The sequence below is a fragment of the Haliaeetus leucocephalus genome, unplaced genomic scaffold (assembly GCF_000737465.1).
Source record: "Haliaeetus leucocephalus isolate CR32 unplaced genomic scaffold, Haliaeetus_leucocephalus-4.0 Scaffold517, whole genome shotgun sequence".
Taxonomy (NCBI): Eukaryota; Metazoa; Chordata; class Aves; order Accipitriformes; family Accipitridae; genus Haliaeetus; species Haliaeetus leucocephalus.
In genome coordinates this window covers 6,191,682-6,219,497 of record NW_010972953.1, presented here as the reverse complement: position 1 = coordinate 6,219,497, position 27,816 = coordinate 6,191,682, and the positions used below count along the sequence as shown (strand labels likewise).

Below are 27,816 nucleotides of genomic sequence, written 5' to 3'. Positions count from 1 at the left end.
TTCTGGTCCCAGAGTCCAGAGCTGCTCAAGCATCAGCTCCCAGGAACACTTCCAAGGAATGGTGGATTTGCTGGCAAGGAACAAGCTGCTTCAAACTGAGGAACTTGGATGCTTTACTGCAAAAACAGCGGGTCAAGTTTAAGGTGAAATTCTTGGCCCCCTGCTTTTGTTTGTGATGATTTTTGTAGGACAAAGCTGCACCCTGCTTCGCATCCCTCCTCTCCCTGTATACCTCACTTGCTGGACACCACCTGCCCGAAGCAGCATTTGTGCTTACATTTGCCATCTGGGATGTGCAAGCAGTTAAAGATCTGTTAGAAAAGAAACACAATTTTGCTTTCTTTATTATTGAGAAATAAAAGACCTCATGTGACTTTGTAGATGACTTAACACATTTATAGACCAGGAAGGAAGTTGAGCTGCACTGCTCACTTCGCTTTTCAGTGGGGCGGTTGCTGCAAATTCAACCTCATTAACTCACAGCTCTGCAGAGGGATCAGAAAATGACTGCCCAAACTACCACTGAGCCCCCCAAATGTTGTTTCTTCAACATCAAGACAGCAACAGTTGCTCTAGGGATCTTCCACATGGTAAGTTACAGGACTGAAAGGGGGGACAGGGAGAGTGACACAAGAAAAGAGAGGCAGAAGTGTAATCTTTGCAGAAGGTGTAATTATTGCAGATCACAAGGTTTCCTGACTGTTGACTTTTCTGTGTTCCCAAAAGAGAAAAACCAATTATTTAAGAGGGATGGGCAAAAGAAAAGTTGGCATGGGGAGAGGGGGACAGGAAGAAATTTATTGTACTGGGAGGGTTTTTTAACTACTTTTCCCCTGGCTCTACCAATTGGAGCTCATGGAAACTCACTCTGTCTCCTGTTTTTCCCTTGCAGCTTAATTCAGGAGCTCGTACCCATGCAGGGGTGTGTAAGGTTGGCCAGGGCTCAGTATGGCTACCTGGACCTGTTGGTTAGAAACTGGGCAGCACATTGGCAATGGAAACTATAGGAGTGCTGAAACTATGGGTCACTGGAGGGAGGAGGGATTTGGGCCCCAGGCAAGCAAAGGACGGGTGGGCAAAGCTGCCTCATTTCTCTCTCTACGGGCAGTTGGACGCTATATGCACCGGTTTGGTTTCCGTTTGGATCTGCGGCTGCGTTCAGCGGCCAGGCAGCTGGCGTAACTGCTTGTGGGTGGCTGCAGATGGCAGCAAGCAGAGGCAGCAGAGCCTGGAGGGGCATTTCTTCCCCTCTACCCGGTTGCACAGAGGTGCTTTCAGGTGGCTTTAAGTCATACTGAGGATGTGGTTTCTCGCAAGGCAGAGGCACTTAAAATAATCCCATCTGTTGCGCTCAGTGTGCACAGTCACAGGTTGGGAGCCTGCATGGTGATAACTGTTAACGGGGGCTCTTAACCTGCTCCTTGCACAGGAGAAGTGGAGGGAGGGGAGCTGTAGCCTGCAAATACATGCTGGGCACGGCAGCTGTGGCAGCTATGCCACGCATGGGAAGTTCATGCCATGGTCCCCCTCCAGCACCAGCCTGCTTTCCTGGGGCAGCAGGAGCAATCCAAGCTGCCTGAGCAAATCCTCACTGCACCATAGCCCCTTCCTCACTTACACAAAGCCAAGACAGCAGTCTGACATGCTGGTTTAATGGTTTTGACTTCCACGATGCCATAGATTCGTGGAGGATTCAACTCATGAAATGAAAGGCAAAGAAATCTGGAGATCAGCTTAGTTGCTTTTTTGGATAGTAAGATAAAGGGAAAGCATTCCATGAATGATGGGGTTTTATAAACACACCGGGAGTCAGCAGCACTGTGGGTTGCTGGAGGCAGTGTGCAAGGGGGGTGACTGTGCTTGGGCACAGTGCAGCATCTCTGCACCCCCCTGGCTGGGGGCAAGAGATGGTCCCGTGCCAGCCCAGAGCAGAAGAGCAGAGAAACTTGGGTCTACACTGCATCGTCATGCAGTGTAACTACCAACATCTTTCTCCTGGCATTACTTGAAAGCCAGGAACTGTAGTGGCATTTCCATGACATATTTTAATCATTTGGGGACCTCAAAGACGTTATGAGATCGGTTAAAAGAATCATGCAATTTTATAACCATTTTTGCCTTCTGCTTTTTGAGCATGTTGATTACACCCTGGGCAGGCTACTCCTCTTTTGCCACAAGCTCAAAGCTTATAATCTCAGTGTTCTAAAGAAAAAGAAATTGCTGCATTTCTTGTGCATTCTCATGACCCCAAGACACAAAAATTGAAACGTATCAAAGCTGTGAGTTTGCAGCAAAGCACAAGCAATTTCTGACAACCAATTAAACATATAGCCATCACAGAGGGATGGTCATGAACTGTTTAGAAATGGGACTCTGGTAGGAAGTATAGCCAAGATCTGAAGAGGAGCTGGCAAAATTAAAGGTCTGTGCAAAGGTGGGAAACACAAGACAGGGAACTACAACACATTTTCTCCAGAGAGCTACAAGCACGCCATGTGACATGAGCTATCTGTTATCAGTGGTGAAACAGAGATACAGAAATTTTTTTTCCTAGCTGGGAGGGTGAATTGTAAAAAAGCCTCCTTTGTCTTTCTCAGAAGTCAGCAAATGCTTTGAACTGAGGCACATTTTTTCTCACAAGTGTTTCACTGTGATGCCACTAACAACAATAGAAATTCCTGATTTGCACCAGTGTGTGATGGAGGAGAATGAGACACCACCTTTCGGTGTACCAGCACCAGCTGACAGGGAAAACTTAATTACCAGTGACATCATACGAAAGATGTGTTATTTCAAAAAAGTTTTGTGGGTCTGTTGAAGACATCAGGTGAGTTTTGAACAGCAGAAGGCAGAGAGCCTTGGAGTAAGCCTTCACAGCACTCACAGGAAAGATTTTGCAGAAGACATTCAAAGGTCCACTGAGGGCGGGCAAAAGAAGCTGCTTTTTGCAAAATGGCAAAGGCAGAAGTCATAAGACAGATGTCCTGAGTCTGCCCCGAAGTCCAGCAGCCTCCCAGCCTGTCTCCAACAGCAGCCAGCAGCAGCTGCTTAGAGAAGTTATTGGAAGCAGGACAGGTACCAAGTGATCCCTGCCCTGTGCTTCCTCTGCAGTCAGTAGGTCAGAGACGTCTTCAGCTTGAGGTTACATGAAAACTATCATGTTTACTAGCTGTTGTGTTAATAATCTCCAGCTCTGTTCTGCTCGCATTTTCTTTTCAAACATTTCTTTTCTATGTTTGACAAATTCTAGGGTAGCAGGGCTCTCTGTGAGAAGAGGTTGTTTCATACACAGTCTTTTTTTATCGCTGTAAATGTTATCCCTCTCCTGACTGTTAGTGGAGACATGGTTCAAATCAGAAATTATGTGTGGCATACTTAGTTGTAGTTTATACCTTGTCCTATATAAATAAAAGGATAGGTATCTGCAACAAAACACTTAGATTCTCTGCACTGCTAACTAAAAGAGGATAAAGAACTGATCCTGGGCCCTGAAGCCAAGTGATGCTGCCTGGCTTGGAGTCAGCCCCTTCTGGAGCAGATTGGTCTTGAAGAAAAGTGGTTGGAGTGGTTCAAACCAAAGCCAGGGAGCAAGCTAAGTATGACAGTATAGGCAATCAGGGGTCTGGTGCTGGAGCTACGCATTGACCCTTTTTAATGTGGGACAAGTCTGCACTGAGTGTGAACGTGACTCTGAGATCATTTTTAAAACAGACTTGCACATCACCCACAACATGTCCTAAGCACATTCACAGGAAAGGACTTAGCAGTAATAACTCCACCTGATATTTTAATGAGGACCAAACTCTCACATCGCAGTCAAAGCCACCTGCATGTGTCCTCTTTCTGCTCTTCCAGGGCATAATTTGTCTTCATCCTGCACCTGACAGATCACAAGCAACATGAACTCAGCATGGGATCTCACCATGCTTTTGGAGTGGATGCTGCAGAGCCACTGCTGGGTCCTTGCTCTGCTCTCCCTCTGCCCACACTGGTAGTCCCCAGTGCCAGGGCTGCCTGGGTAGGAAGCAGCCCCGTTTCTCTAAATGGCAGCTCTTGTGCAGTTCAACCACCATCGCAGTGACCAGCTGGATGTGGCTGGTGGTCAGGAGGGTTTGGGGTCACCCTCTGAAACTTTGTGGTGCATCACTGCAAAGCCAGAATAGTGATTACCATAAGATATGCATAAGCATGATGTACAAGATCAATGCAGGCCATATGGTACCAGGGAGCATTAGCAACTAACACGCAACTTGGGTTTAGACTAAAGAGACAGAGATGCTCTTGAAGACCAGGTTTGATCCAGTAAAGGATATGGGGAATGGGCAGGGGCAGCCTGAGGCCTCAGGTCTTCAACCCTGCTGCTGCTGGCCCCTGACAAGGTAACCGTCATTGTGATACCAGAGCCTGCAACTCCCCAAGTCCCTGCGGGTCCCACTGTGTCTGTACCTCCCATATCATCTCAGTGGGTTTCTTTTACATAGAACCCCTTGGAAAACAGTTTAATTTTCAGAGAAGGTTGTTTTCTCTTACTTCTTTAAGAGATAACACAGAATAGCAACCATTTTTTCCCTACCTTTTCTCCACCTTTTTGATCAGGTAGCTACAGCTGGGCAGAGGGAGGGAAAAAGAAAAGGGGATTTATAACTCAGCAGTGACTTGGATGATTTGCTACATCAATACTGTTGGTTTGTATCAGTATAAATTATTGCTGTGGGTCCTAGTGATGAATCATAGTGATGCTGGGTGATAGTAATGCCATCAAACGCAAGCTCTCAGGCTTTGTGGCGATGTCTTGTCCTTCTATAAATTAGATTTGTCTCACTGCTGATCTTTCCATAGACAGTTGAAATAAATCGTGCACATTCTCAAACAATCAGGGAAGGAGAAGGAGGGGAACAAGGAGGGGACAGAGTAGTGTGATTAGCAAAGCTTTGCTGGGTGTTGTGAGGTGACTTGCAGGTGACTTTCAAAGAAAGCATGGAGGAATTTGTCCTTCTGCTCATCGGCTCCTCCTGGGCATGAACAGACCTCAAGTTATTTGACATTAGCTTCAAGAACAAGGCTGGAAAGTTGCGTCTGTGCATACAGCATGGGCAGAAAACCTGCTATTCATTTGCTACTAGTCCTTGATTAGAGCCAAAGGAGGTCTTAGAAAGCAGCATGTCTGTACCTTGGTCTGGCCTCAGTCGCAGATGAGTTCTTCTCTTTGGCAGCTCTTTAACTCAAGGAGCAGAGTCTCATCTCTGGGACCTTCGCCAGGTCCAGTCCTCACTGGCGGACGTGACTTGTGTTGGTACAGAGCTGCGATTCATCATGCTTTCAGCAGGCTGTGGCTGACCCAAGATGTTCAGCAGACCCTGTGCTGCTCCCTTGTCCTCCTGGAGGATCTCTGTTGCACAAACAAGACGGGGAGATGGAGGCAGCAGGAAGGAAAAGATAAAATGTTTTGAAAGGAAACCAGATGGGAGCTAAAAACACTCCTCACTTCATCCTACCCTGCCACAACAACTACTTTTAAATTAAAGTAAGAAAAGGTAAGGCTCTGAAAGTACAGCCTTTGTTTGTGGTGGTATTTGCCTTCAAAGTGAAGGGTGTCACCTGCTTGCGTGCACTGCTATCAGAAACCTTCTCAGCACCCCAATGCGTTGTCAGAGCAGGATGTCACTGTCCCAAATGATGCCGGTTCATTGTGGCTTCAAGCTCTTCTTGCAGAAACACTCTGTGAAAAAAAACAAAGGAGCAGCCGTCACACCAAGGCTGTGTGCATAAAGATAAATTATTTGGAAATTAGTCAAGCTGCACATATTTCAGAAAAAAAAGGCACATGACACAATCTCTAACAGCAGTTTAACCCTACTGCAGCTGCAGCAAAATTATTCACCAGGGAATGGGGGGTGCATGTGTCATGCTGTTAATATTCTGCCTTGCAAGACACCCCCAATTTAGCTGCCTTGATTTAAAAACTGGCTCTACCTCAGGCCTACACTGTTTGGCTAAGTCACTTAATTTCCTGGTGTTACAGATCTTTTTCCAAGAAATTTGAAGGATTCCTTTTAAATGGAGGCAGCAAGAAGATGAGAGGTGTTGTCCTGGTTTTGGCTGGAATAAAGTTAATTTTCTTCCTAGTAGCTGGTATAGTGCTGTGTTTGGGATTTAGGATGAGAATAATGTTGGTAACACACCGATGTTTTAGTTGTTGCTAAGCAGTGTTTTTACTAAGTAAAGGACTTTTCAGCTTCTATTACTGTCCTACCAGCAGAGGCTGGGGGTGCACAAGAAGGTGGGAGGGGACACAGCCAGGGCAGCTGACCCAAACAAGCCAAAGGGGTATTCCATACCATGTGATGTCATGCCCAGTATATAAATTGGGGGCAGTTGGCTGGGGGACACTGGAGCTTGGGGTCAGCAGGTGGTGAGCAACTGTATTGTGCATCACTTGTTTTGTATATTCTATTATTATTGTTATTACTTTCCCTTCCTTTTCTGTCCTATTAAACTGTCTTTATCTCAACCTGTGAGTTTTACTTTTTTTTTTTTTCCCCTGATTCTCTCCCCCATCCCACTGGGTTGGGGGGTAGTGAGCAAGCAGCTGTGTGGTGCTTAATTGCCAGCTGGGGTTAAACCATGATAGGTGCCCTCCAAAAGTTGCAGCTGTAGGAGATAAAATAAGAAGGACTGGCTGGTGGAGGGTTTGGGAGACTGTAGTACACTATGAGCTGTGAATTGAGTGCTGGGAGGTGAAATTTCCTATTTTAAGCCCACCTCTCTCCTGTTGTGACATAGCAATAAGAAAAGGAACTGGATGTCTGTCTGAGCAGTCCTGTCTGTCTGAAATGGGAACCTTTTGGTTTCTTCTGGAGCTGAAAGGTGAATCATGAGTGAGAATATGTACAGGCCTGCTGAGCAAGGGGTGCTGGGCAGACACTACATCAATCTTCCTCTACCTTTTTCTCAAATTGTGGCAAGCAGCCCATTGTAGAGGTTTCATCACCTTGTATGTATATTCTTTACAGGAATAAATGAGATTGTCACGTGCCAGGCAGCAGCATGTCAAAGCCAAAGTCAGGTGATAGAGAGGTTTTCTGGTCCTCACATGGCACTTGTGATGGAGAGCCAAGGGAAAGTCCCAGAGGTCTTTGTCTGTTTTATCTCATTGCAGTGCAGTGGCTCATTCTTTCTATGCCAAAGTCCTTTTAAATGGAAAGTTTAAACCAACTTTCACTTTAAAAGTCTCTCCTTAATATTTCAGGTTGGGCTTGGGTTTTCTATCTGATGTGTACTTATTCTATGTGGCTGTGGTTGGTCTGGTTGTGTGGCTCATTTCAACACCTGCAAGGAAACCAGGGCCTCTTTTGCTCTACTGTTCCCCTCTTTGATAGATATTAGAGATTGTTCTTCATACTGAAGTTTAGCCTCTGGCTCTACTCTGGTTGTAAATCCATCTGGGATGGGAGCATTTGGGATTTTATGTCCTGCTTTCACTCACTGGTCTTTCAAGAATGAAACAGATATTTAGGGCTCAGGTCATCCATTTTGCTCAGGACTCCTTTTAACAGCAACCTGAAAAAAACCAATTTCTTCCTATATTTCCCATGTTGACATTTGAGGGGTGTGATCAACAGTAGCAATAAGGGAAATGAAATCTCTTCAGGAGCATGTACATGGAACCTCTCAGCCAAATTAGGGCACTTGAAGTCAGCATGTGATTAGTGTGTTAAGTTAGTTAGTAGTGTAGTTAGTTAAAGAGATGCTTTACATCCCAGGGGAGACTGTGAGGTGTAAAGAAACTTCAGATTAATGCAATTTCATCCTTGACAAGGTTCAGTGCTTCCATGGGACTTCAAATGCTGTTACATTAAACTGAATTCATGTTAACTTTCTTGTGTCCCCATGTAATGAGATCTAGATATTTCTCCTTTTCCTACCGGGCTCATGAACAAATTGCAAAGTTCATTTTCTGCATGACAAAAACTGAAAAAAAGCAGTGTGACTTATGTAGCTGTTGAACAACCTGATATCAGACAGGCCAGGAAAAAATATGACACACCCTTTCTTCCAACTCAGACTCTGGACAGTATTTTAAATTCTGAGGGAAGACTCATGGTAGGACACAGGGTCCCAGTCCCCACTGCAGCAAGAGTGTGGCTTGATGGATGCTCGCTCTAGAAGCAAAGGGCTCTGGGGGATGGGCTACAGCTCTTCTGGAAACTGCGCTTGCAGCTTGTGGCAGAGAAAGTTGATGAATTTGGGTTTGAAATAGTTTCCAGGTCTGCTGCAGCTAACCCAGAGACAGTGGGAGAGTCTGCATTCAGCTCCTGTCTCTGCTGCAGGGCATCCCTCCCAGCCACACTTCCCCATTTCTGGGGCAATGCAAAGTCTTTCTTTCCATGCCTCTTTGTTTTGTTTGCTTGCAATGACAGCCCTAGCACATCTGTTACTCCTGCCTGAACTCTGTCTGGATCTCGTACGGCACCTCCAGCCATTGCTCTGCAAAAGACAAAAAATATTATCTCTTCTGCTCACTGAACAGTTAGGTTTGCCTCATCTCCCTGCAGTTGCTGGTTTTGTGCTGTTTCCCATACATAAAGTTTGCAAACACAAGTGCAGACCACAACAGTTCCGGTTCCTCCTTGCCCGCATCACTTCTTTAAGCTGTTGTTGAAATTAAAGGCTGCTATAGCTATTGTGGAAAAGTTGTTTCAGCTCTATGGTACCCAAGCTGTGTTGATCTTGGTGGCAGATACAAACTTGCTTCTTGCATCAGTGTGTGGTTCAGATGCACAGACAGAAGTTGTGCAGTCCAGATAAAATGGCTTCTCTCATTCACCTCTTCATGACAACCTCTTTTTTTGTTGATAGTGCTTTTGCTGATGGCTCCTGTCCCTGGTATTCTGCAGAATGGGTGCTCCCAATGCTGGACCTGGTGTTGGTGGGGTAAAGATGGAGAGTCATGTTGGACAAGCTTCTCCATTTTTTGCACACCTCAGGATTTTCTCTCCTGCAGACTCTGTTCCCACGTCTCTGAGGAAAAAATGCCCAGGGAATAATGGTCCATCCATTTCTCCTGGTCTGACACCTGCTCTCTACTCTCAGGTTGTGCCCTGTTGTTGTGGCAGGAGGTCCTCCTGGACAGGGGTAAAGCTCAAGCAGAGAAGAAGTAGCAGCTTTTTGCACAGTAGCAGAGAGATCAGAGAGCTTGTCCAGATCACTGATCAGAAAGTGAGACACAGCTGCAGGGTGACAAACCCGTGTTTCCTGCATCTTCGGGGAATGTAACAGCAGGCTTCCTCCCCAGCCACCCACACTCTTAAGCCAATTTTAAAATAATACAGTACACACTATGCTGCTTTTGGAAAGTGCAGCTGTAGGTATAGGACTGGCAGACCATGCTGTGCTCCAGCTTGCTACACCCTCAAAATGCAGAAGAAATGAAAAGACATACCAAGCATGAGGGAGGACAGCAGAGATCGGAGAATGAGGAAGAAAGTGATGAACAAGATGAGATGCATGGTGCAGTCAGAAATGTGCCATCTCACTATACAGTGCTGAAACTGTCAGTAAGGTGATGAAGGAGCAATAAATGTCATCATAGTAGTCCTTTACCCCAAGAAGTGTTATTTGCTCTGACAACAGTGTGGGCTGTGACTGATGCTCTGTAGTGGCCTTGGACTTCTTGTTCTCGGATCTGCAACAAGTTTGGTCCCCTTGGCATGCACCGTCTGTAGCATACACATTGGCGGGGTGGGATTGTCCCCAGGAGGGATGTGGTGGGGTGTCTGGTCTTGTGGCTACTCATTTCCTGGTTTTACTTGCACAGAAATACCCTGGACTTGCTGTCTGAGGTGCTCCAAGGCAAGGTCTCCAGCCTTATGGAGGTCTTCTGCAGCCCTTGACTGCCCAGTGCCCCACATGCAACAGGAGTTCCCCCTAACCTGGGGGTTAGAAATTGATTTTTCGCTGCAGATCATAACTGGTTGGATATAGAAGTTCAGTGCTAGGACTGAGACCACAGCTCTAGACCTCACTCCGTCTCACAGCTTGCTAAACTCAGAATGGAATGAACCCTGGAGTCTGGGGTTTGATAGTCCAATCTGGAAACTTGGAGAAAATAATTTTGGTTCAATGTGAAAAAAAGCACATTTGGAGATTTTTCGCAAGTAAATAAAAGGACAATGATGGTTTTGTCAATGAAGTAGTATAGCTAGACTTACAGAGAGATCTTTATCCTTTTTGTGTTTCTTTTATACTTTAAAATGCTATTGTTACATTGCAATTTCAAAATGTAAAGCCAGGACTTTCTGGATAAAAAATGTTGAAACAAAACTCATTAACTTTCTAATTTCTTCATCCTCTTTCAGAAGCTGGCAGAAAAAGACAGTAAACTGAAACCATTAATAAACTGATAACTTCTGCTTCAATATTTCCTTGTACAGGACTTTAAACCCTTCATGACTGTCTCACTTGGACACCCATCCTGCATTTAGGACTGTGGACATTGCATGCTCCCTGGAAACAAATTTGTTGACAGGAAGTTGGCCCAAGGCCCACTGAATTGTCTTTTGCTTTTGTTCTCCTAGGTTATGAGTGTTTTGCTGCTGATTGAGTACTCCCTGGAGGTAGCAAGCGGGAAAGGCTTTTGCAAAGACCTGGACAAGGATTACTACAGAATTGGTAGGTCACAGAGATGCTGGAAAGCAGCAATGGTCTGTGGGGTTGAGAAGGAGCCCAAGGTCCTGCATTGGTCCCTCTTTCTTTTTCATGAAAGAAAATTGGAAAGTGGTATTCAGAGCAGATGGGCCAAAAGCTCAGACCCAGAGACAAAATTTAGGCTCTAAAGATTTGGATTTTGGTTTAGGCCATGACTGTGTTGGCTTTTTGGGGACCAGTGTGGAGCCCAGAGAAGTTGTCTTTATTTCAGTGGATCAGGCCCTCAGCCCAAACTCTCCAGTAGCCTCGTACTCCTCCAGCCTTCCCAATCCCTCTGCAATACATTTTGCATTAATCTGACAATCCTGTTTTCCCCTTCTCTTTCTTTTCACCAACTGTAGACCATTTAAGCCTTACACACACTGTTGACTTTCTGCATCTGTTGGGCGTTTTCCAGGAAAATACTGAAGTGTCTGACCAGCCTCTCAATGGACCTAGTCTGGCCCGTGACCTCAGGGTCCCAGAGTGGGGAGAAACTGCAGCCCCACACTACATCCCATGGGTGTGTGGGCTACCTGACATTGCCACCAACACCCTGCCCTCTATGCCATGGAGCCATCCTCTTCTCATCATCCATCATGCTGTGCAGGGAGTCTCCTACCACACAGCTGAAGGCACTTCAGAGGGCCACACCAGCCCACCTCCCTTTCCCCCCTGTCCCAGATTTTCCCAATCCCTGGTGTTTTTTGCAGAACATTGGTTGTCTGGAAGAGCAGCCAGGCTGCTTCATATACCACAAATAGTCACAAGCATCATATTCATCATGGATGATTGACTTCCTGATGCTTGATCTTGGAAGGATCTAGCTTAGCTTTCAGAGACTTGGCAGCTATCTCACGTGGGGTGCCATTTAAAAGAAAGTAACTCCCCTAACTTCAAATATTACTTAACCAGGCTAATTACGCATGAAGCTGCTTGCAAGCAACAAACAGAGGGTGCTTTTTCCTTTTCTTAGTCACTTTTCGATGTAAAACCACAAGTTGAGATAACCCTTCTCTGCTGTGTGCAGAAAGATGGAAACCAGGCTTCCACACCGTGCATTGTCTCTCTCTGCAAAGAAGGCTCATAGTCAGAGAAAAATGCTACTCACAGCAGCAAGGACTTGCCTGTTCCCTGCTTTTCCAGTGTGTCCTTCCCCAGGCTCCAAGCACGCACAGGGAGGCCCCTTGTAAGTGGAGGAAAAGGAAACAAAGTACAGCAGATTCCTGCACATCCCAAACTCACTTGTCCCTGGGGTAGGAGTCATAGTGGAAAGCATCAAAACAGACATAGTCACCGTCTGGGTGAAGTTACTGCTAACAGATGGGTTCACATCTTTCAAAAGAGCCCAGCTGGGTTTTAGGAGGCACACTGTGATCCACCAAGGCTGTTTTAAAAGGCATCAATAGTGAACGGAAAATGGAAATTTGAGTAAGTCCTGCTGATAGGAGACCGAGCAAGGGTCTGCTGTCATGGTTCACATCTTTCACACGGGGCATTATTTCCAAAGTAGTCCAGTCTGCGTGGGTTGGAGGCTACTTTGCTTAGCTGTGGTCCACAGTGGTCCCTCTGCAGCTGTGACTCAACTCAACACCCGATGTAGACTTGCCTGATGACTGCTTTGGAAAATGCTATCTGCAGAGATTTCCCACTAGAGCAACACACAGTACATGGAACAGGCTCTAAAACCCGACTGTTTTCTGGGTGGCTGGGATCAGCAAAACATAGGTAGGAGAATCCACTTTTCCATTTCTGTGATACATGTTTCTAGTTTTAATTTTACAGATGAAAAGTGAAGAAAATGATGCAAGTGTGACCTTAAGGTCTTCCTCCCTTTTTTGGGCTTGGATTTTTTTTTTTATTTTTTGTTTTGTTTTGATGTACCTGGCTTGGACATGGGCATAGTTGGAAATAATTTTTCCTGATGGCGGAGTATGCACATGCATTTTGACTAATACAGTGATCTGAACTGCTGAAAACTGAACATGGTATTTGCAGATCAGATCACTTTCCCACAGACACAGTTATGTAAAAATGACAATTGTTTTTCATTATTTTTTTCAGAAAGATCATCCAAGGCCAATAATTTTTACTTTTCCTCAAGTATCCAAGTAAAATATTCTTTAAAGAAAAATAAACAAATCGTTGAGAGAGATTTTTCAGATAATTTCCATACGAAACCATTATATGCTTCCTAAGCAAGACATACATTTCTGCAAATCTGGAGGGTTTTCTTTAAGAATAGAACCGTTCTGAGTGAAATTGGCCCCATTTTTAACAACCTCCCCTCTTCCCACACAATCAAAATGACAGGTCTTACCCCTCCCCCCCCTCTTCCACTGCCTCCTACACAAAAAGGAACATTTTATAATGAAATCCCCAGCACTTCCACTTGGCTTCTCTTCCCAAGCATTTCAAAGGACTGTGCTTGGGAGACTGTGTTTTCTGATTATAGTTGGAATAAACACAGTGCAACCCTTCTATTTCCAGAAACTAGCAGGGAAGCAATACAGCAAAGCAGTACAAAAAGTTCAATTTTACTTCAAAACCCAGATGGAAGAGTTGGAGAACAATTTGGGGAGAGGTTCTGTCGATGCCCTCAGCATCTGCTGCTCTATTTGTAGATCCTGCCAGATTAAAGCACGTCTCAGAATATATAATGCTAACGCTGTAGTCATGGATCAAGAATATAAATAAGGCAAGGTTTATGGAAAAATGCTTTTCACATGATACAGTAGGAAAAAATACATATAGGAGTTTTTATAAGAAATCAGAGCTCCGCCAAGATTTCTCAGCAGTATGTTTTGCTGCCTTAAAAAGAGGGTATGGGATGGGCCTCAACTTCCACAGGTATGGTCAGGGAGGGGAAGGAAAATTGGAATTGTTGTAGGTTTTTGTGATTGACAGGGTAATGAGAAGGGTGACTGGGTCAGCTGCCCTTAGAAGAGGGATGCTCTGTCCCTTGCAGCCTGCTACCCCTTGCTCTCTTGGTTTACAAGATGCCATAGGCAGCACAGGACTGAAAGAACTCCTCTGAAATTTGCTTTTTGATGAAAGTTGACCAAGAAATTAATATAAGACCTACTGAAAATGTTGGATTAAAAAGGGAAGAAGACTCAGGTTCTTCTTTGTCTTTGAGAGCCTTGAAGATGATTTTCCCACCCCTAGTCAACGGGTTAATGCCAGGATGTTGGCTAAAGTAGATCCAAATTTACTACTGAGCTAACATTTAAGAAATAACACAAGATTAATTTGGCCAGGCAGAAGGAACAGGAGACACACTTTGTTGCACGGTGATTTGGGGCATTCAGTTGCAATTTGGAAGAATTAGGTTCTCATGTCTGTGGTCTATCTCACGTACAGCAGAAATTTGGATGAGCATTTCCCATGCAGCCTCCCCCATTTCCAGTCTAATAGAAATCTCATCCTGGAGCTGAGAAGCCTTCCTAGCAAAAGACATCTTGGTAGTGCTTCAATCCCGAAAGCATATGAGCTTTGGCAGACTAGCTTTTCCTGCTGGAAAAATAAAACCAAAAAGCAATCCCCCCAAAACATTTCAGTTAAAACCTCCTTGCCAGTTCTAAGCTGCTAACATGAATAGTTTTCTGCCTTGAAAAGATTATACTCCACTGCTTGCCATAGGTCAGATCTTTAGGATGTCTTCAGTTGATGCCTGTGTACAGTCTGATTCTTAATCAATTTTATTTTTCATTAATGACTATGAAAATTGAGGCTGTGGACAAACTACAACTGGAAAAGTTGTTTCAATTTCTGTGCAGTTAGCCAAGAAAAATACCTCAGTTATGCCTGAAGACCTGTGTGCACAGTGTATACCATATCCTATGCATACCATTTCCTATGTAAAAAATATTCCCTCCTTCTCCGATGAAAAGTGAATCCAGCTAAAGGGACTGGGAGGCTTCTTCCCCCTGCTGGTCCTGCCCATCGTTTGAATGTGGCTGTCCAGAAACAGCTCCCTGCAGCTTATCAGCAACACCAAATCAGACACTGCCGTCCTTGACAATCTGTGAATGCAACTGTTAAACCACAGATTTATAAGCCCTATTTGTATTTTCCATGCCAGTTTATTGGGCCATAAAATAAAAAGGGGTTTCTCTGCATTCATGAGAAATATTAGGACTCATTCAATGTCCCTCCTGGCTACATTCAGGGCAAAAACCCTGATGTGAAGTTAATAAAAAATAGACATTTGGCAAATAAATGCTCTCTCTTCGTGTTGGATGGGTGGGGGTTTTTGGTACTACTTACTAGCATTGCAAACATCTAGTGCAGCTCTGCAGAGGCCCCCCAGTCTGGTTATAACACCTCCACAAGGAAAAATCACATTTACTTCACAGCACATATATATCACTTCTCATTAAATTCCCTGGGATCTCTGGGACACCCAGGTAGTCTCTGAGAATTTGAGTAAGAAAAAGCATAAGAAAGAGCATGTTTATTTATTTGCTGCTGCTGTTTATTCCTGTATGCTTTTGGAAAAATGTGCACCTCAAAGGAGGCAAGCTCTCACCACACTCTCTGCTAGCAATAAAGTACCACTGCCAGCATGGAGGTGGTTGTGGAACTGAAATATTCTTGTAGGTAGGATATTCTAGGGCTATAGGAGTGAAGCAGACTTTGTGAGGAACAACATTTCTTCCCTGAGTGATCTTATAATCATCAGATCAGAGCAAAAGTAAGGTGGATCTCTGGAGGTCTCCAGTCAAACCTCCTGCTTGAAACAGTGCTGACTCCAAAGATGGGGCAGCTTGCCCAGGCCTTTGTCCAGTTGAGGTTTTCAGACTCCCCAAAATTAAATTCCACAACCTCTCTGCACCCCTGTTCAAGACTGCATCACTTATTGTAAGATTTTTCTTCCTTTTAACTGGCATTTCCTATACTGTCACAGTTGCCTCTTATCTTGCAGCAACAGCCCTCAAAGAGCCAATGCACCTTCTACAGGGACAAACCCTGTTATTCACTGAATACTACGGTACTTTTTAAGGTGCTGTAGGGAAAACAGGTTATTCCTCAGATAGGCACCCGGATGAACATGCAGGAGGAACAGAGGGGAAAACCATGGAATGATGCCCCTGTGTTTGAGATTATACAGGTGCTCAAGCTTGGTTCAAGATTCCTAAATTTTGTCATTTTCTGAGGGGTTTTAAGTACAAAAGAGACAAACATTCATCCTACAAAGGCCAACTAAGCATGAAAGCAAATACTGAAGAAACTTAAAAATTAACATCTTATATTTTTGGACAACAGATGCTGGGCATGGAAAGAGCCTGTTAGTCACAGTAATCCGGTCTCTAGGGTCTGCCATGGCTGCAAGCGCCTCAAACCCTGGGGATCCCCAGGGATCTACTGCTGGTTCTGGAAGGTAACTTGTCAGCCTGCCAGCCCTTACAAAGTATTCCAGGTGGCATTTGGCCTCTCTATAATGTGTACCACATTCCCATCTCACGGAGGGTTTGCACAGACAGGGCTAAGAGCCAGCAGCTACCACTATCTAAGGGGGTCACTCCTTTAGCCCATCTGCTAAATGTGCTCCCACAAAGGAAGAAGTCATTTTGTTTAAGTAAAATTTTTGATTACTGAGATCAAATCCATTGGTACTAAAATGTCCCTGGACCGGAGAGATCTGCTGGCAGCAGAAAGGATGACTATATTTGCTGTGAACAAATAAGAGGCAGACAGTGAGTGGAAAGTTGTTTTGGTTTTCCTTTTCTTTCCATCCCTTTGTGTCTGTAGAGTTGTGGGCTTTTTGTTTCTTTGTTATTTTGTTTAGGGGGTTTTTGATCTAGGTTCCGCTTGGAAAATTCAGCTGGGTTCTGCCGGCAATTAGCCTGCAGAAGCAACGGCCAGTTGCCCAATTAATTAGTGAGCCTGCCGAGAGAGCTGGAGCATGAGACCATGTAGAAAGACGCAGAAAAACACAGCTGTCTTGAATCCGAGGAAACACCGTGCTAAAGAGATAAATCCTCTCTGGGGCAAACTTCTGATGGTTGGTTCTGGGAGGAAAATCAGGGAAAATGGCTTCAGGCAGTTTGGAGTTTAATGGGACTGGGACTGCCTCATTTTATGGCTGTTCTTACAAAGGCTGAGTCTGTCATCTTTGTTAAGCTCTTTTCTGTTTTAAGTTTATGCTGTCCTTGTGTTAATCTTTGGTTCTTTGTGCACCAGATCACAGTCTTGTCTCTACTCCCCTGCTTCAGCAAGGTGGGTTTGGTTGTTTGATTTGGAGCTTAGGCTCCTCCCATGACCCTTGTGAGCTGCAAAGCTGTGAGCAGCCTTTTCTGCAGTAAAGCCCTTTCTCCACTGCCCTCTCTCTTCTTCAGGCTTTACTGGATTTGGGTTTTCTTTCTTTGCTGTTTCCTAAGACTTCTTCCTCTTCTGCATTTCAATTCTCATTAGTTTGTGGTAAACAGATCCTGCATTTGTTTTTTTTCAACAGGTTATAAGTAAAAGCTATTTTCTTGGTTTGTACTATCAAAACTTTTTTCCTGATGTAAGTTAAGTGTTTGTTGGATACTTTCAATCACTCCCTTAGATCTTGGATGTCTGACACCTCCATGTGCAGCAGCTCATGTAGTGCTGCTCCCTCTCTTGAGATAAGCTATTCTTGCTTCTTTGAGGGATGCAGCCTCCCTAAAGGGCTTTTCTCTTTGAGCCCCAGAAAGGAAGAGGCTTATCCTCAGGGAAATGAAGTACTGGTCAGAGCTTCTTTTCAGACTAAAGGTTCCTCATCAGCAGATCTCATTTCTAGAGGAGACTCAAGCGTGTTGCTAATTCTTGAGAAGACAGTAAGGGAAGTTAAAATATCTTTTAGGTTGCACAGAGAAGTTGTGACTGCCCCATCCCTGGAAGTGTTCTAAGCCACATGGGGTTTTGAGCAACCTGGTCTAGTGGAATGTGTCCCTGCCCATGGCAGGGGGGTTGGAACTAGATGATCTTTCAGGTCCCTTCCAACCCAAACCATTCTATGATTTTGTATCAATGCATTTAAATTAAATAAAGTGTATTCTCTGCTAGCAGAGTACAGATGTAAGGAACGTGGCTGTTGGTGCCACCTGCCCTTGCTGCTAGATGTGGTTCAGCCCAGCTGTCAGGCAGGTCCTCTAAAACGCTGGAAAGGCTCCAGAGCTTCTCATTATCATCTTTGGTCCTTTCTTCAAGTGGCATTCGTCCATACTCACATCGCTTAGCAGAGCCTGGAGGCAGTACTTGACAGTTTGCATATGCTGTAGCTGCTGCATCTAACGGGTGCCCATCTCCTGCCAGCTGTCGTGGGCAGCACTGGGTGGTAGGTCTGCCCTTGTCCAGCATGGCTCTCCCTTTGACTTGGGCTGACTGTTTATATTTGCTCCCTCCAAGAGAGGAATTAACTGGCCAAATTATGATATAGCTGTGGCTGCTCTGCTGCAAATGTTTTGTTGCTGTAAACAACAGTGTTGGTGGTGTCTACCTGAAGAAGAGGGATGGGTTTCTCTGCCTCAATAGCTTTGTAAATTATTTTATTATAGTTATTATTTTATTATAAAATATTATTTTATTGTCAGCAAAGCTAGGAAGTGAGTAAAGGACAATTTGGTATATGCCCAAGCACTGAAACACTCCCCCACCCGCTAAAAAAGTAATGTGGTACCAAAGCTATAGGCAAACACTCAAGCTAGGGGAGATAGAGGGGTGTTTTCATGGTGAAAAAATGGGTAATATAGAGCAGTGAAGGATTTCAGAACAGCTGGAACATATCAGGGATGCAACAGGCTAAAGCACAATTTCTAGGTTTCTTTATGAAAGCAAGTGAAGGGGGTAATGGAAAAAATAGACTTAGGCACTAGATTTATTTAATAGCCGTGGAATAAACTGGGCAGTTGGCAGGGGGGAAATTGAACCAGTAATCAAACATTTCTGATGTTTGAGAAACATACCTATGGAAAGCATCAGTTTCTTTTAAAAAGTCAGAAAAGTTAAAAGTTTGGCTCTTTCCTAATAAAATTAAGTCCTTTATTCAAGCACTTGGGAGTTGGAGACCCCAAACAGACTGTTGCTATTTTAAACTCAGGTAAAACAATAAGAAAGAAATCAGAGGAGGCACTGTAAAAGACTGTACAGTATGCAGAGGCAGATAAAGAAATTAGCAGTGTTTTGTCTTTGGAGTGAGCTGCCTTTCTTTTTTTTAGAAGCAAACCAACATTTCAAAAAACCTCACACTGTCTATACTGCTATAAAGACCAAATGTCCATACTGTACAGTGCAAGCAAGGCTTTGGTAGTCATCATCAGGGCAGCCTGCAATACCAGGAGGGAAAATTGTTTCCTGGGAACTGTTCAGTAGGAAGCTACACGTTTGTAAGAGATCACCTTTCTGCACCCAAAACAGCTGACATTACTTTCAGCCCTGTAGGTAGAATTGTCTCATGTTGTTCTCCTCACATATTTATTTTTAATGTGTATGTTGCATCCTACAGCTACAGAGAGTGGAGGTGAGATATTTCACTGTGAAACTGTAGTCCATACCGGTGGCATGTGGTTAATACTCATGCTTCTTGTCTGCTTGCGAATCTTGCAGACCTTTCACCAGATTTCACTGCTGGTTGCTTTACCAATTTTTTACTTTTGAATCTCAAAATAATTTCCAACTCAGACTTAATAATCATTAGCTAAAAGCACTCTGCCTTTTTTTCTACTTCATTTTACCTTAATATTGTAGCCTAGGATATTTAAAACTGCAGCCTGGGCAATAAAGTTTTTTGGCTCCCACGTGCCTGAGCTGACAGTCTGCTCAACCTGGTGGCTAAAGAAACAGAAGCTTCAAAGACAGATGAAAAAATGGGTGTAGAAAGGTGTCCTGGTTTCAGCTGGGATAGAGTTAACTGTCTTCCTAGCAGCTGGTATGGTGCTATGTTTTGATTTCAGTATGTGAAGAATGTTGATAACACTGATGTTTTCAGTTGTTGCTCAGTAGCGTTTAGACTATAGTCAAGGATTTTTCAGCTTCTCATGCCCAGCCAGAGCACAAGAAGTTGGCACAGGACACAACCAGGGCACCTGACCCAAACTGGCCAACGGTGTATTCCATACCATGGGACGTCCCATCTACTATAGGAACTGGGAAGTGGGGGTGGGGAATCGCCACTCGGGGACTGGCTGGGTGTCGGTCGGCGGGTGCTGAGCAATTGCCCTGCGCATCATTTGTACATTTCAATCCTTTTATTACTACTGTTGTCATTTTATTAGTGTTATCATTATCATTATTAGTTTCTTCTTTTCTGTTCTATTAAACCGTTCTTATCTCAACCCACGAGTTTTACTTCTTTTTCCCGATTTTCTCCCCCACCCCACTGGATGGGGGGGAGTGAGTGAGCGGCTGCGTGGTGCTTAGTTGCTGGCTGGGGTTAAACCACAACAAAAGGGAAAAGAGGGTTACCTTCCAGCTGCGTGGCATTCATTCCCCCACATACACAACTCTTTCTGCCAGGTTATTACACTTTAACTCTTCCTTAGAGGTATGATTGATTTGGGACATTAGGCTCCAGCTTTTAGTAATGTGGTAATTACTTTTATTACTTTTAGCTGATGTCATCACCAGTTTCCTGTTGATCATCATGCTGTTCATCATCAGCTTCAACCTCCTTCTTGGTGTGGTGAAGGTATGTTCTCCACAAATGACATTTAGCTTCTGGCTGAGGCGTCTCTGAGTTGGGAGGTACTAGAGGAGGGGACTAGAGGATGCTCAGTGAAAATGCTGAAGTGTGATCAAAAAAGCAGATAAATGTCACCACTCTCTTACAGAGGGGGAAGGCAGCTAGTTTGCAGTCACAGGCTCATCTGCAAGGCTGCTAACTGTCAGATTTACCAAATCTGGGTGACATTTCCATTAAGACTATTTTTCATGTTAAGGAATGGAAATGTTACGATTCGGAAATGTTGTTTTATTGCCTCCTTTCTTTGCTCTTTTGCAAGTCAGATCCTGCAGGGGAACTGTAACTCCTCTATTACACTGGCGATTCATTTCCCATTTTAGGGGAAGAAATGACCACGCGTTGGTGTCGTTACCCAGCTTTCTCTGTAATGGTAAACTTTGGGGACAGCTGAATGATGGGATCGAGTGCCAACGTGACATAGTGAAAATTCACAGAAACTTTCCAAGGGAGTGAAAAAAATCAACGTTGATGCCCTTCATTTTTTCTGAATCAATTGTCACCACAGTATGTGGAGTTAGATGCAGAAATTCCAGGAAAGTATTTATGCTTGGAATACCTTAATATATGTCCTTTCAGGTATTGATAGCTGGTCTCATTGTCCCATTCAGAATAGAAATAACTGGCATCGCTTTTCTTTCTCAGAAGAGGGAACGTCTCCTGATACCCTTCCTTGCTCTACAAGTCATGGACTTTCTCCTTAGCCTCCTAACAATGTTCAGTTCCTACATACAAGTCCCAGCAATCATTTCTGTGTCCTCCGTTAGCCACACGGTAGGTAACGGCTCACTTCTGGGGTGGTCTTCTCTGTTCTCTATGAGATGGAGACGGATGCATAATGTGGGAATAAAGGATCATTATCTTGGGCCACAGTTCTTCATGGCAAGGTAGTCTCTATACTGGCTGGAGACAAGATGCAATCCTTCAGGGCTAGAGGGTGCATAAGGAAAACTAGTGACAGCTGGGACAATGTTTAGTTTCCCATGTCTGGGAATCTTTCTGTTGCTTTTATTTTCTGTCTCATGGCTTTGGGGAGGTTGTTCTGGGTATGGCCGTGCTAGGAGGGGTTTGCTGGAGATAAGCTAGAAATATCACTGCTCCAGCTAGACGCCTTTTCTGTGGAGCTTGTATAAATGAGCCCAACAAGAAGGTTTGCTCATCATTTTGGCTAGTATAAGTAAATTAAATAGCTTAGGCTGTCAGTGTGAACAAAGCACAGGCTTTGTGTAAAAAATGGAAAATCTATAGAAGTGATGCAGTCTTGTAATCATAACCAAATTCCTATTCCCTGCCCTTCTTGCAGCAGGGATACTCCAAGATCCCTTTCCTGGCTCTGCAGCTGCTGGACTTCTGCCTGAGTATTCTCACTCTCTGCAGCTCTTACATGGAGGTTCCCGCCTATCTCAGCCTCAAGTCTTCAGACAATGGGGTAGGTTATGAACAAGCTCAACTGACTTTTCATACTGTGAATTCCTATGAATTTTCTTTCAGTGGCTCTTAAGACAGAGTAAACTTTCTCTAATCTCTACAGTATACCCAGAACTGCTCTGTTTGATGACAAAAGAGGATTTTCCCTATGTTCTTACCAACACAATGTTCTTGATCGGCAGCTTGCTTATGCATGTGTTTCTTAAAAGTACACCTTGTTTTTCTTGTAAGAATCTTATAGATGCAAATTGCAGAGCAAAATGATTTGGATAAAGCCTGCCTGCATGCGTTGAAAATGCATCAACTTTTCATCTTTATTAAACAGTCATACTTTTAGCTCTCATTTAAATAGTCTTCTGAAAATCTTTGCCAAAGGGGTGTAAACAGTAGGAGATAAAAAATATCCCATACTCTTTCTGATGAGGAGAGGAAGGTGGCCTGTCCCACCTTTCTGAGAGGCAGGCTGAGAAACTTGCTGAGATCTCCACCACTTTGTGTGACCCTGGTAGAGGAAACAAGCATTTATGACTGAGACCCTCTTTCTCTTCACAGGGCTTTTTGCCAACCCTGGAGAAGTTACCAACAGAGGAATATGCCAAGGTGATGGTCACCTTCACCATTGCATTCATTGCTGTCCTCTTCTTGAAGGTAAATGGCTGCAGGGTCTGGTGAGGCTGAAATGAAGTCCTCTTGCCTGGAGGATAGGAGGAATTGGGTTTACTTCTCTCTCAAATCTACCAGGGCATTGGAAAGCCTTGTTGGTCTCTCCTTGGGCATAATAGGAGTTATGCCTCTGCATAGTGTCTGAGACAGGTTTAATATTCAAATCACTGGTTTTATGCTTCTGCAGATGTGAGTTATAAAGCAAAATCTCTCTTATATCCAGAAACTACTACTGCCCATTCATCTTTAGAAGGATAAGATGTTTGAAAACAAATACAGGAAACTCTTCTGCTATTGTGTGCCAAAATAAATTAGATCATTAAGCAGCAGGTTAGATCTTCCACTTGGGTAAGTCGCTGTATCCACACTGATGTAAGCAGAGTTATGCACACTGATACCCTGAAATTTAATTAAAACCCGTGAGCTGCTAAATCCTGCTTACATCTCAGAAAACTCCACTGTGAGATGGGTTTTATTCTTCTTGCTTCAATGGATCAGAGAACAGGTTTTTCACTGAGAGGTTTCAGACCAGCTAAGAAAACCAGATCTTTCCAGGTACTTGGGCAGATTCTGCCACAGTGAAAAATGCTACTTGTTAGTTGGAAAGCATTTTTTATTCAGACTCTTCCCAGGTGGCCAGACAAGCCAGTGTGGAGTAGAGTGTCTTGTATGATTGCACTGCAGACATGACTTTAGCATATCTTTTAATATTTGCATAAACTGCGCAATAGGAGTGGAGATAACCCTGAAACCCAGCTGGCAGTGTGGGTCTTCAGCAGAAATCTCACTGACCTGGCAAATGGGTTGATTTGAATTTTCCACAGGGTTAGCTACAAGACTGCTTAACTTGCAATGACTTCTTGTGCTGGAGTTTGTAGGAGGAGGGATGGGGGGAGGATAATTAAAAAAACAACGGACAGGCACAAGTACTCCTTGGTCTACTAAACTCCCCCAAAAAAGTTATTAGGATCCCATCCTTTAAACTCAGTGACAACCCCTCCCCTCCTCCATGTGTAGCAAAACCATTTTCATGAGAGAGTTCCTTCCAAGTGACAAAGATCTGATGAGGGACGTGGCAAAAACATGAAATATTTTAGACCTAAAAAGGCCATTTGGCCAATCTCGGTTTCAATTCACTGAATGCCCACACCAAGGTAGTATCTAAGTATGTTGGACTAGCCCAGGACCTTTTAGCATAAATTGACTTGCTTAATGACCCATCACAAGCATTTACTGCTTTTACACTAAAATGTTGTTTCCGTGCATCCGGTGCTGTTTGCCTGCCAACTTGCAATTACTGTCTCCAAATAGTTATCTGCATCCCACACCATAGCATAATTCAGCTAAAAGGTGGTCTGTCAGATGGAGAAGAGATGGGGCACCTGACTCACTGAACACCTCTGCCAGTGACCTCATATGAGACCTGCAAGACTTTGCTCACTCTTTTAGCAGGAAAGATTTCTCTGACAATGCTCAGGGGATGGTAACGCTCCTCTCCCTCCTTTCTCTCATATAACACCACCCTTTGCAGGGAGCATGTCCTGTTGCGACGTGGAAGTCTCTCCATGCAATTTCATAGCTTCTTACGAGTGCGGTGGCTGGTTGTATGTTTACTTGTAGAGCCCCAATGGTGATATCAGTTCTTCAAGTCTAAGTTCCTTGGAGATGCAAAGTATTCAAACGGCAGAGTGAGTGAAGGGGTGATGCTCACATAGCACCATTAGAGCAGTCTCCGTTGCTGATCTGTGTATCCATGAGTAATCTTTCTCTCACCTCAGTATCATAAAGTCATCCCCCTCCACCACCACAGTGACAAGAATGCAGAAACCAAGGGGAATAAAACATTTCTGATGGGACATGAAAGAAAGGGTTTAACATAATTACTTCCGAAGTAACTCACTTCCTGACCTCTAGGACAAGCTTCCCATCCACTTATTATGTCAACAGCTGCCAGAGAAGTTTTCTCTCTTCAATTCAGTGTGGAGAAGGGTATCCTACAGTGACTCTTGAGTGTTTTGAGTTAGCCAGTAATGGGATGATCCCAAGGTCACTGGCTGCCTTTACATAAGCTGTGTCTACTAATGTATTCTGCTCAAACCTGCTTTTGCTTGCAGCAGTCTTAACTGAAGTCAACTTCATTGAATTCGGTGCAGATATTGGGTTGGCACTGCAGCAAACTCTTACAGAATCAAAATCAAAGAAAGGATTTTTTTGTTGTATGATTTTTTGGGTGGGGGTGGTTCTTTCACGGATGGGGGGGTTGTACAGTTTATATGATGGCTTCAGTGTCTTGCATGTTTGCTCTCTGTATGAAGAGGCTTTTGGAAGGGGGAAGATTTTTGCAGTATTCACTAAAGGTGGTCAAAGTTTGGATTTACCTCCTCATCTCTGGAAGTTTGTCTGAGAGACGGATTCCTTCAACGGAGATACTTCATTCCTTGTTTTCGTTCTTTGTCTTGGCTTTGTGTCAAGAAAAACAGTCCTCATTGTTCTAGGAAATCCTAAGCTCATGGCTTGTTCTCAGGGCATATAACTCCCTATGTTTCTTTGAAAATGCCAACTGTTTTTAAAGTAGACTCTTAAGCCAATAAAAATAAGAGGCACACGACTTTGCCTTGCTGCACAGAGTAGGGAAAATATTTATTTAATATGGTATGTTTTACAGGCCTTGCTTATTTTCTTGTGCCACAATCCGTCAATCGATCCATTTTTCTCAGAAAAGCTCTATTTATTACATCTTGTAACTCTGTGAGGTGCAAAGCAGCCTTGTCAGAAAAGTGTAACTATTGCAAGTATAGGATGTGTTGAATGAACTGACCTTTCAGGTCAGTCCTACTTGACCAAGAAGCCTTGGATCTCTGAGTGGTGAATGTTGTGCCCACGGTGCTTTTCTGAGACAGCCAAACTTTGTAGCCTGCTCAGAAAAATAACATGAAAGACATGCTTTCCTTTCCTACCTGATGACATTGCACTCTCAGTGGTCTGAAGCATGTGCCTTTATATTCAATGGTATTACTAGTCCTATTGACTTCCCACACGAGTGTCCTGTTCCAAATAGATGGAGTTGTCACCTTTCTAGTGAAGGACCAAGAGAGACTGATTTAAGGCCCTGGGACATATGGTCCCAGACTTCTACTTCCAAAGAAGAGAGTAGAACTATAGCAGGCTGGTGGCACAAATGGAAATGGTCTTGTTGATTTGCAGTGCAATGGCAGACTTCCCTTTCCCTTTCCTTTTCAGGCCTATATGTTCAAATGTGTCCTGAGCTGCTTTAAGTATATTAAAGCCAGCAAGAGAGAGGAGGTGAAAGTCGACCCACAAGCAGTTGAAAAGGTGAGTAAAGACTGCTTCAGATTTACACCGTGAAAAGGCATGGTTTAGACTGATGAGATGCATAATGATCCCTACTTTTGATTCTCTGGTGGTCTGAGAGATAGTTTGACCCTTCAAATGTGCATTAACAAGTACTAATAATCAGTTTCCAATTATATTATATTCCTTTAACTTTACTTTTGTATAAAAACTTTGAAGTCAATGGTACCTGCAAGGAACCTGAAACTCAAGCTTCAGGCAAAGCAGAAAATGGGAATATATCACTTGTATTCTCCATTCCAGATATTTTTTTAATTTCAGTTGAACTCTGATTTCTGTGCCTAATAATGCTACCCTTGTTTAAAATTAAGTTTGTCTTCACCCTTCACTGGTTCAATGTCTGAGAGATTTGGTGCACTGCACTTCACCTTAACAGTTTGCTAAATAATGAATATCAATGTCCTCCCTTAGATTACTGATGATCTCTTTAATAGTAGCATCCAGCTGCTCTGACACAATGGAAAGATATTGAAGACCTTCCAAAAATAAGAGATACCGTAAAGACGGATGAGAAGTAAAGAGGAAGAATATGGAATGCTAAGTGTTGGCTTTTGTCTTGTTGAAACTTGGCAAATATGATGAGCCTTGTCTTACCAGTAGTGTGTGCCCCTGCTGTGCATGCATCATGGCCCTCTGCAATGATCTGAGCTTAGCTTCTTTGCTTAGGCAATGAGGCTTATATTCTGGATGTTAAAGAGCCTTTTATTGCAACCATGCTTTGGGAGACGTAGGTAGGACTGGCAGCAAAGTGGTTCATAAAGTGCTGCTGACCTCTAACTCTTCTGGATTTCTGCCCTTTATGTCTTACAGCCCATGTGGTTCTTTCACCCTGCTTTGAACTAGGTAGAGAAACACATCCAAGATCAAATCCAGTTGAAATCCTTCATGTGATCCCCAAAGCATAACTAATGGTCTTCTCTTTCAGGCTGTGCTGCCATCGTATGAGGAAGCCTTAGAGTTGCCTTCCAAGGAATCCCCACCACCCTATGTAGCAATCTAAGCTGCACTCATGGAGAGAAGATGACATCTGTATTGCTGTTGGTGCCTCTTACCCCTTCTCTGATAGTCAGCCTCATTGAGAAGTCTTTACTTTATAGCAGTATCGTGCTTTTTACAATCCACCTTGCTTTATGAGCCTACAAAGAGTAATGGTGAACCACTGGAGCTGGCGCCTTGTTCTACACTGGCAGTTTTGACTTGGTACTACCAAGCTGCAGGGCTAATTTTAATAAACTTGGCATCAGGCATCACAGAGGTTCCCATCACTGGCCTCTGACATCTGGCTAATGTGAAGTGTAGGCACTGGCCTGAATCCCTTGTCAGGCTTGCTTTATGCCAGCAAGATGCTGTTTCTCATCTGTCTCACATCTAACTCAGCAGCTGAGACATTTAGGAAGTGGAATGGGAGGAAAATGGGCAAGAACCTTTTCACTGAGATAGTCCCACCCTGAAGCTATGCTAACTAGCACCTTTTAATGAGAACTGTACAGGAAAGGGATCAGCAAAATAATGAAGATTTCAAATGAACTATGATGCAGCTCTCATCCTGTCACTTTATGGTGATGATTAATAGTGTGTACTCCAGAATATACAACATGCTGGAATTGTCACAGCTCTGCCATTTTATACCTGAGTGTTTGCATTTTTTTGCTTTTAGTGTGACTTGAAAGATGAGTTTCAATTAAAAAAAATGTTAATGGCTTGAATACTTTGCTGTCTGATTTCTGACCAACGCTGTCCTTGCTGCCTGAAGTATGTCGCAAAGAAGCAATAGTTTTGCTTTCTGAAAAAAATTAGCAAAAATGGTACTTTGGCCTTAGGCCAATGTTATCTCATGTATGTGCTGCTCACAAAGAAAAAGATGGTACTTCTAACAGCCAGCCTGGCAATTTCATCTAAAAGTCTGGCTTGTTCCTTCCTCTTGTACATTATCACCAGTGATAAAGATCCTGCTTTCTGTG

The 27,816-nt window shown here is 43.8% G+C and overlaps 1 protein-coding gene across 2 annotated transcripts; it reads left to right on the top strand.

The window, feature by feature from the left end:
* Positions 1-461: 461 nt before the first annotated feature.
* Positions 462-27,522, top strand: LAPTM5 (lysosomal protein transmembrane 5). 2 transcript variants are annotated; one of them, XM_010576238.1, is made up of 8 exons: positions 462-590; positions 10,578-10,671; positions 20,265-20,341; positions 21,038-21,166; positions 21,699-21,821; positions 22,373-22,468; positions 25,724-25,816; positions 26,781-27,522. In XM_010576238.1, the coding sequence occupies exons 1-8, from the start codon at positions 504-506 to the stop codon at positions 26,853-26,855; spliced, it is 774 nt and encodes a 257-aa protein (XP_010574540.1). In that variant the 5' UTR covers positions 462-503; the 3' UTR covers positions 26,856-27,522. The 2 variants fall into 2 exon arrangements, with proteins under 2 accessions (XP_010574540.1, XP_010574539.1); XM_010576237.1 differs by having other exon boundaries at positions 21,696-21,821.
* Positions 27,523-27,816: the final 294 nt, after the last annotated feature.